Below are 10,648 nucleotides of genomic sequence, written 5' to 3' on the forward strand. Positions count from 1 at the left end.
AAAAACCAAAGTATACTAGTAATTCTCTAGACATTTTCTCTTCAATTTTTAATTGCAAAATAATCACCATGTTATAAAAGAAAAAGAAAACCCCAACCCATTGCCTGAGAACATATATTTTAGTTCAGTATGAAATTCAGAGTAATAAGCAGTATATGAATACTCATATACTTAGAATATAATATAAATCTGTAAATATACAACCACAATATCAAGATTCCATGTTCAGATGTTTTTAAATTGAAAATATATCTTTTTTCTTCATAAGAGGAATTAATGGGTCAAAGAAAACTTATTTAGCTTCAAGATAAGAAAAACAATAGTTTTTATTGCCAAATGTGTCAGTGTGTCTGCTTCTAACTCAGTGTTAGAAGTAATTTCTAGTAGAATTCTCTTCAATGGCATTTGACTTCAGTTTCCAAAGAGTAACTTACCTTAATGTGATGCACACCATTCATTTTTCCAATCTGCTGCTCAATGGTCCAAACACAGGAATTGCAAGTCATACCCTCAACAGAAATGGTAACAGAATTCACACCCATACTTGGATCCATTTTGATTTCCTCTTTACATTCCTGTTAGAAACAATAAACTAATTAATTTCAGCCATGCAAATAATCTTTCCTTAACTTTTCCCCCACCTCCCCAATTAAAAATATGCTATATTTTATATATGCTCAAGTGTCATGTTTAAAAAATTAAAATGTGCTAGTAATAAAATATGGTAAGCATTCTTCTTGCTTAGAAAAAAATTCTCATTACCTTTGATGAAGTAAAGGACAGTTGTTTCTATGGCTATGCTAACTAAAAATAAAAATTTCAATACTTTAATACAAGTAACTAGCTTTCATAGAGTGCTTTCCTGATTACTAAAGTTTCCCATACATAATCTCATTTAACATTTGTAAGTAGAAATTAAGAACTAACCAAAAATGCCCCAAATCCTTACAACAGCCAGCAACGTCCCACATGATTTCCCATGCCTGTACCCCTCGAATTTACCTGGCCTCCTCTTCTACCACTCACCAAACCCTTCTCTGTGCCAGTCATACTGGCCTCCTGGCTGTTACTCATGCAAGGATGACTCCTAACTCAAGGCCTTCATTTTAGCTATTCTCTTGCTTTGGGACTTTCTTCTTCCAGATAACTGCTTGGCTAACTTCTTTGTCTGCAAGTCTTTGTTCGAATCTAACCTTAATGAGGACTATGCTGACCACCCTATTTAAAACTGCAACCTACATCCCTTCTACACAAATATACTCTGATTCCTCTTACCTCTGCTTTTTCTTTTGCTTTCATAGAACTTACCACCTGCTAACATACTCCATAATTTGCTGATTTATTCTGTTTATTGCTTATTGTCTGCTTTCCTGTGGTGGTTTTAAAATATGCCCACAAATTCTTTGCTACTCCTTCCTTCAAGAGGTGGAATTTAATCCTTTCCCCTTCAGTGTGCCTGAACTTAATGACTTGTTTCTTGGTTTTTGTTGTTGTTGTTTTTTTTTTGTCTTGTTTTGTTTTGTTTTGAGACAGGGTCTCATTCTGTCTCACAGGCTGGAGTGCTGTGGCACGATAGCTCACTGCAACTTCCACCTCCTGGATTGAAGTGATTCTCCTGCATCAGCCTCCCCAGTAGCTGGGATTACAGGCGCATGCCACCACATCCAGCTAATTTTTTGTATTTAAGTAGAGATAAGGCTTCACCATGTTGACCAGGCTGGTCTCAAATGCCTGACCTCAAGTGATCCACCTGCCTCACCCTCCCAAAGTGCTGAGATTACAGGCGTGAGCCACCACACCCGGCCTAATGACTTGTTTCTAATGAATAGACTAAGGTAGAAGTGACAAGGTGTAGCTTCCAAGACTAGGTCATAAAAAACATTGCAAGAGGAGAAAAAAGCATTGTGTTTTCCTTGTTGTCCTCTCTCCTGAATCATGAAATCTGGGGGAAGCCACCTACCATGCATGAAGACATATAAGCAGCCTTATGGAGAGGTTCATATGGCAAGGAACTGAGGCCTCATGTCAAAAACCAGCAAAGACCTAAGGCCTCCTGCCAATAGCCAGGTAAGTGAACCACCTTGGAAACTGCTCCTTCAGACCGAAGTTAAGCCTTTAAACTACTGCATCGCCAGACACCATATTGACTACAACTTCATGAGACACCCTGAGCCAGAACCACCCATCTAAGCTGCTCCCAAATTACTGAGTCATAGGAAATGTCAGATAATAAATGTTTGTTGCTTTAAGCCACTAAATTTTGGGGTTATCTGTTACACTGCAATAATTAAGTAATACACTTCCCACTAGAATAAAAATTCCATTAAGATAGGACTGTTTTTTCACTGATATTAGGCTGAACCACATAAAATCATCATAGTCAAACACTGGCAATTTCATATAAATCAATCTAATATATACCATGGAAACAGTGGTTCCTCTGGTGAGGGGAAATGAGTCGTTAGGGAATAAGGGTGGGAAAAAGAATTTTCAGTGTATAACCTTTTGTACCTTTTACTTCAAATGGTATAAAAAGTATTACTACATCATTTTAGTTTTGGTGAGCTCAGAGAAACTTTAACAGAAAATGCTGAACCATGCCCGCTGCTACTAACAAAGCAAGATATTAATGGACTCTTGTAACTTCTCCAACTAGTTTCTGTGGAGCTTTGAACCATTAGACCACCCAGTCTATGGTATTATGTTATAGAAGCCTGAACTAAGACATATGCATTATTTTTTAAATTGGGATATAATTCACATGCTCTAAAATTCAGCCTTTTAACCTACAGAATGGGAGAAAAAATTTTGCAATCTACCCATCTGACAAAGGTCTAATATCCAGAATCTACAAGGAACTTAAACAACAACAACAAAAAAAAACATCAAAAAGTGGGCAAAGGATATGAATAGACATTTCTCAAAAGAAGACATTTATGCAGCCAACAAACATATGAAACAAAGCTCAGCATCACAGATCATCAGAGAAATGCAAATCAAAACCACAATGAGATACCATCTCACACCAGAGTGGCAATTATTAAAAAGTCAGGAAACAATAGATGCTGGCGAGGCTGTGGAGAAATAGGAACGCTTTTACACTGTTGGTGGGAACCTGAATTAGTTCAACTATTATGGAAAACAGTATGGTGATTCCTCGAGGATCTAGAACCAGAAATACCATTTGACCCAGCAATCCCATTACTGGGTATATACCCAGAGGAATATAAATCATTCTACTATAAAGACACATTCACACGTATGTTTATTGCAGCACTATTTACAATAGAAAAGACTTGGAACCAAACCAAATGGCCAACAATGATAGACTGGATAAAGAAAATGTGGTACACATACAACATAGAATACTATGCAGCCATAAAAAGGAATGAGATCATGTCCTTTGCAGAGATATGAATGAAGCTGGACACCATCATCCTCAGCAGACTAACACAGGAACAGAAAACCAAATGCCGCATGTTCTTGCTCATAAGTGGGAGTTGAACAATGAGAACGCATGGATGGACACAGGGAGGGGAATATCACACACTGGGCCTGTTGGGGGGTGGGGGTTGAGGGGAGGAAACTTAAAGGACGGGTCAAGAGATGCGGCAAAGAAAAAATAGCTTTTTTTTATGTTAGTCAACTCTTCGTTTCAATAAACATTTAGTGAATGCTGTGTGACACTGTTTTAGGTGCTGGAGATATCGAAGTAAGACAATCATTTGCTCTAGAGAACTTAGCCTAATGGAGCTGGAACTACCATTGGCAACCTTAAAGTTACCTCCCTTGGTCCATAAGATGAAGTTCAACTTCTAACTCTGCCATGCTCGGCATGTTATTGCACAACAAATAATGGTTCGCTTAGTTTGCTACTGGTAGCACTGTGGCACAATTAATATTAACCATCCACTGATAAAATTAAATTTTGTAAAGGATTCTATGAAAGTTTGAAGGGCAGAAAGTGTAAGAATAAACAAGTACTGATCAACATCAAAAATAGAATCAGTATTCTGCTTTTACAAAGGTCAAGAAAACCAAGAAAAATTTCATTCTGAAGATAAAGAGAACTGCTAGATATTATCCTATATATGTGGCACATGTGAAATGATCATATATGAGGAAGTATAAATTATTACACAGTCACTATCAAACAGCTAAGTATGCCAAATCAATTGTCAGGTTTCCAAGAATCACAGCGTTCTTCCAAGAGGTCCCATCATGCTTTAAGGAAATGTGCATTTTCTGGACATTTAATGGCAAGCTCTTCCACTTTAGCTGACACTGTAGATAGGGCTTCAAGAAGTTTGGTTAACAAAAACGCTGTGTCTCCGATCTGCAGCCCCACTTCCTCCAGCAGGCCTACTGTTCAGCTGCTGCTCCTGCTCAAAACGAGCCGACCTAAACTCACAGCAATTCCCAGGGAAGATGCTGAAGAGGGGTCTGAAAATGAGGGAGAAGAGAGAGGAAGCAGGGTTGTGAAGAAACTTGTAACACCTCAGCGTCAGCCACAGGGAAGGGCTGGTGTTAACGGTGGAGGGTGTCCAGGTTCTTGGCGTCTTAAACAAAGAATTGGACAAAACGCACAAATGACGCAAGGAAGGAATGAAGGGATTTATTGAAAATGAAAGTACACTCCACAGTATGGGAGCAGGCCTGAGCACAGGGGCTCAAAAGGCCCTCTTAAAGAGTTTTTGTGAGTTTAAATACCCTCTACTTGGAGTACACTCTATGTAAAAGGAGAGGATGAAGTAAAGTTACAAAGTCATTTACTTGGCCTATGCTCTATGGGGGGATATTTCCTGTCATAGCTGAAGTGTGAATCAGCCTTATGTTCCTGCCTCCAAACCCTATTTTCCAGCCTCACTGGGACGGCAGAATCTGACCAGAGCATCCAAACCATCTTTCTTTTTTTTTATTTTTTATTTTTTTTATTATACTTTAAGTTCCAGGGTACATGTGCATAACGTGCAGGTTTGTTACATATGTATACTTGTGCCATGTTGGTGTGCTGCACCCATCAACTCGTCAGCACCCATCAATTCATCATTTATATCAGGTCCAAACCATCTTTCAACCGCTTGTACCCAAATCCTCCATTCTCTTGATAGTGCCTTTTGTGTATAAGTTTTCAAGTCGGAAGAAGTCCAATGTTACTATTCAGGACCCTCACAAGGTTCACACGCTGCATTTGCTTTTATGTCTCTTTTGCCTCATTTAATCTAGAATAGCTCCTTCCATATCTCTTTTCCCCCATGAAGTGACTTTTTGAAGGTCAGTTGTCTTAATATCCATTGTATCTTCTTTTTAAAATATAAACTCTTTTTTGATAATCAGGGGGATGATAGTTGGAATTATCCCTCTTAATACTTACATAAGGTCAGTTACTACAAGAGAACAAAAGCCCAGATAGGACAGGAAAAGCAGGTTTGGGAGCAAAGGACAAATAGGATGAGTTCAGGTGGTGAGTCCAAGATGGAGTACCTTAGGCAAGCGTGAAGGTATTAGGGACCTGGGAGGGGGTCAGTGGAAAGCAGTACAAGGGTATAAAAATGGAAGTAGAAGAATGTCTAAAACAAATAGATCCTATCAAAATTTTATCTAAGGATAGTCCTGAGCCTAAAAAAGGAAACTCTTCCTTATTCTTCTTATAGCTTTGACTGTCTACCTCCAGAACACAGAACTCAAACTTGCTCCTGTATCTTATGGGTCAAATGGGGCTTGTGAGGGCTAATCTAGCAAGATTACCAGAGCTGACTAAATCGTTTTATGGAAAAACATCAAATTCAACAAACAGAATTGGCAACAAACTTTTAGAATACAATATTTTTGGTAGGTGAAGGCTAGTTTACCTGTTTAGGAATGTAAGATTGAAATACAGTTTTATCATGGGGTATGTCCCAGACCAAAGCACTGGACTAACTCTCAGGCTTTTACTGAGAAACTGAGAGAGATGAGTCAGCCAGAGAGGCACTGGATCATTCACCCAGGAAGTAAGTATTGAGGAATCCACAATGTGTGAGCACAAACAAAAATTATATTAATGAAGCCACTTTTCCCACTACATCTTAATTTAAGTCATATCAACTCTGAATACATATTTATTTCTGCTTTCGTAATTCACCTGCATTGGTTTTTTCATAACTCTACTTAAATTGGACTTTACACGTGAAACCTCAGAGGAATTCCATCTCACTCTCACTACTTTATTACATATACACACAACTCTAATTGACTTTGTTATATATTTTATGTCCATCTTTTTCATTTTAAATGTCTTAAACATAGGTACAAAACCAGGAATATCTTTTGTAACATCCCATTGCATTCAGCAAAATGACTTGGAAAACAGAGTAAGATCATAAACAGTTTCATATGGTATGGAAAAAAAATGCAGGCTTCTGGGAAACCACAGTATCAAAGAGACAAAATTGGCATCCAGCTATTAGTGATGAGTGACTCTGAGAACAAAAGCATCCAACAACACTGAGGGAAATAACTTCAAGTTATTAATATGTTTTGAGCCATTCCCTAAGCAGAGATGGTAATCACCATTAGTAATATCATTTTCTAAGAGGAAGTACAATATGACTAGATGATCATCTCTGGTTTGGAAACAGAAACTACAGAAATTGAGTACAAAACATGGCACATATGAAGTCTGATTGTTCAAAACGACTTCTTAAAGCTGGTCACAGAAGCACAAACATCATTCTAAAATTCCCCTAAAATAATCAGCACTTATAATTTGGGAAAGGCTCCTGTATTCTCAATAATCATGCAGTAAGATTTACTTTTTTTTTTTTTTGCTGTTGTTTTTGTTTTTGTTTCTTGATACAGAGTCTTGTTCTGTCACCCAGGCTGGAGTGCAGTGGCACAGTCTCAGCTCACTGCAACCTCCACGTCCCAGGTTCAAGTGATTCTCCTGCCTCAGCCTCCTGAGTAGCTGGGACTACAAGCACATGCCACCAGGCCCGGGTAATTTTTGTATTTTTACTGGAGATGGGGTTTCACCATGTTGGCCAAGCTGATCTTGAACTCCTGACCTCAAGTGCTCCACCCGCCTCGGCCTCCCAAAGTGCTGAGATTACAGGCATGAGCCACCACGCCCAGCCTTAATTCTTTTTTGGATACAACTCTATCTGCACAATTTGTGATCCTTGTGGTAATCAAGGAAATTCAAATTAACACCACAATGAACATAATGCACCTCCATCAGGTAGATAAAAATCTCAAAATCTGACAATACCAAGTGTTGGTGAGGATATGGAGAAATGGGATCTCTCTTGTTCCACTGGTTAGAGTATAAATTAGTACAATTATGGAAACTGCCTCGTGATAGCTGGTACAGTTGAAAATATGCATATACTAAAACTCAACATTTTCTCTCCTAAGCATAGTACCCTAGATAGAGTCTCACACATGTGCACAAGGAAACACGAACAAAAATGCTCATTGCAACAATGTTGCTAATAGATAAAACTTTGGAAATAATCTAGATGTCCACCAACAAGGAAATGAAAAAACTGGTTGTGGTATATTTATAATGAAACATGATATAGAAGTTAAAATGAATGAACTAGAGTTGTGACTCCCACTGAGAAAAGGGGTGATGTCACCACCAACAGGACATTTCAAAATGTCTGGAGACACTTTTGGTTGTCACAACTCAGAGTGCAGTAAGGGAGTACTACCGGCATCTAGTGCATAGAGGCCATGGATACTGCCAATCATCCTGTAATGGACAAGAAAGCCCCTCACAACAAAGAATTATCTGGCCCCAAATGTCTATAGCACTGAGAATGAGAAAGCTTGAAGGAGAGCTACAAGTAGCAACAAGGATAAATCCCATAAACATAGTTTAGAAAAAAAAGTTTCAGAAGAAAGTCACATTGTCCCTGTTTGCAGGTGGCATGATCTTATACACAGAAAACTCCAAAAAAATCTACTGAAAAACAGAACTAAAAAATAAATTTGGGGCCAGGCGCAGTGGCTCACACCTGTTAATTCCAGTACTTTGGGAGGCTGAGGTGGGCGGATCACGAGGTCAGGAGATGGACACCATCCTAGGACACGGTGAAACCCCGTCTCTACTAAAAATACAAAAAATCAGCTGGGCATGGTGGCGGGCGCCTGTAGTCCCAGCTACTCAGGAGGCTGAGGCAGGAGAATGGTGTGAACCTGGGAGACGGAGCTTGCAGTGAGCCGAGATCGCACCACTGCACTCCAGCCTGGGCGACACAGTGAGACTCCGTGTCAAAAAGAAAGAAAAGAAAATAATAATCAAATAAAAAAATAAATTTGGTAAAGTCACAGATACAAAATTAACTTATTAAAATCAGCAGTGTTTCTATATGCTAATAGCAAACCACCTGAAAAAAAAAATTCCGTTTATAATTGCTATTAAAAAAAAAAGATACTTAGGAATAAACTTAACCAAGGAAGCAAAATATCTCTACACTAAAAGCTATAAAACACTGGCTGGGTGCAGTGGCTCACGCCTGTAATCCCAGCATCTTGGGAGGCTGAGGTGAGCAGATCACCTGAGGTCAGGAGTTCAAGACCAGCCTGGCCAACATGGAGAAACCCCGTCTCTACTAAAAATACAAAATTAGCTGGGCGTGATGGTGCATGCCTGTAATCCTAGCTATTTGGGAGGCTGAGGCAGGAGAATCACTTGAACCCTGGAGGCAGAGATTGCAGTGAGCTGAGATCATGCCATTGCATTCCAGCCTGGGTGACACAGTGAGACTCTGTCTCCAAAAAAAAAAAAACCCACTAAAAAACATCGATGAAAGAAATTGAAGACGACACAAACAAATGAAAAGCTATCCCACGTTCATGGATTGGAAGAATTAATATTGTTAAAATGGCCATACTACCCAAAGCAATCTACAGATTTAATGCAATCCCTATAAAAATATCAATGACAGTCTTCACATAGGAAAAAACTATCCTAAAATTCATATGGAATGACAAAAGTCCCCAAATAGCCAAAGCGATCTGAAGCAAAAAGAACAAGGCTGGAGGCATCACACTACCTGACTTTTTGAAAATATGTTGTAAGGCTATAGTAATCAAAGCAGCATAGTACTGGTATAAAAACAGGCACATACACAATGGAACAGAATAGAGCCCAAAAATAAATACATGCACCTACAGCCATCTGATTTTCAAAAAAAGGTGCTAAGAACACTGTTAGTCCATTTTTGCATCACTATAAGGAAATACCTGAGACTGGGCAATTTATAAAGAAAAGAAAATTTATTTGGGCTCATGGTTGTACAGGCTATACAGAAGCATGATGCTGGCATTTGCTTCTTGTGAGGGCCTCAGGAAGCTTACAATTATGGCAGAAGGCGAAGGTATGCCAGCATGTCACATGGCAAGAGAATGAGCAAGAGAGACCAGGGGGAGGTCCCAGAATCTTTTAAACAACCAGATTTCTCTTTCCTGTAAGAGATGGAAAAAAAAAAAAAAAGCACACAATATCTTGCTTATCACCAAGAAGACGGTGCCAACCAAACCAGTCATGAAGGATTTTCCCCCATGATCCAATTGCCTCTCACAAGTCCCACCTCCAACAATGGGAATCACATTTCAACATGAGATTTGGAAAGGACAAACATTCAAACCATATCAAACACCACTGCTCTCTTCAATAAGTGGTGCTGAGAAAATTGAACAGCCACATGCAGAAGAATGAGACTAGACCCCTACCTCTCACCACATACAAAAATCTACTCAAAATGGATTCAATGCTTAAATATAAAATCTGAAACTATGAAACTACTAGAAGAAAACATAGAGGAAATGCTTTACAGCACTGGGCTTAGCAAGGAAGTTTTGAATGGACCTCAAAAGCACAGACAACAAATCAAAAGTAGACAAATGGGATTACATAAAACTGAAAAGCTTTTGCACAGCAAAGGAAACAATTAACAAAGTAAAGAGACAATCTACAGAATGGGAGAAAATATTTACAAACTATACATTTATCAAGGGGTTAATATCCAGAATATATAAAGAACTTAATGCAAAATAACCCAACTAAAAAATGACCAAAAGACCTTAATAGACATTTCTCAAAAGAAGACATACAAATACCCAATAAGCACATGAAAAAACACTCAACATCACTAATTGTGTTAGGCTGCTCTTGTATTGCTATAAAGAAATACCTGGCCAGGGGCAGTGGCTCACACCTGTAATCCTACCACTTTGGAATGCCAAAGTAGGCAGAATGCTTGAGCCCTGGAGTTTGAGACAAGCCTGGGCAACATGACAAAACTCAGTCTCTACAAAAAATAGAAAAGTTAGCCAGGTGTAGTGGCATACACCTGTATTCCCAGCTACCTGGGGGCTGAGGTGGGAAGATCACGTAAGCCCAGGAGGTCAAGGCTGTAGTGAGCTGTGACTGGGCCACTGCACTCCAGCCTAGGTGAAAGAACAAGACCCTGTGTCTGTTAAAAAAAAAAGGAAAGAAAACTAAGAAATAACTGAGACTGGGTAATTGATAAAGAAAATTGATAAAGAAAAGAGGTTTAATTGACACACAGTTCAGCAGGCTGTACAAGCATGGTGTCAGCATCTGCTCAGCTTCCAGTGAAGCCTCAAGGAGCTTTTTTTTTTTTTTTTTTTTTTTTTT

At 39.0% G+C, this 10,648-nt stretch overlaps 1 protein-coding gene across 1 annotated transcript in view; it reads right to left on the minus strand.

Annotated features, from left to right (window-relative positions):
• Positions 1-10,648, minus strand: part of ATP7A (ATPase, Cu++ transporting, alpha polypeptide) — a 166,091-nt gene that overhangs the window by 93,146 nt on the left and 62,297 nt on the right. Inside the window, exons 2-3 of the mRNA XM_011947435.1 lie at positions 4,252-4,443; positions 435-575 (exon numbers count right to left, since the gene is read on the minus strand). Of these exons, the coding sequence (XP_011802825.1) occupies positions 435-554 (120 nt within the window). The 5' untranslated portion in view covers positions 555-575; positions 4,252-4,443. The remainder of the gene's footprint in view (positions 1-434; positions 576-4,251; positions 4,444-10,648) is intronic.

Source organism: Colobus angolensis, unplaced genomic scaffold, assembly GCF_000951035.1.
Source record: "Colobus angolensis palliatus isolate OR3802 unplaced genomic scaffold, Cang.pa_1.0 Scaffold265, whole genome shotgun sequence".
Lineage (NCBI taxonomy): Eukaryota > Metazoa > Chordata > Mammalia > Primates > Cercopithecidae > Colobus > Colobus angolensis.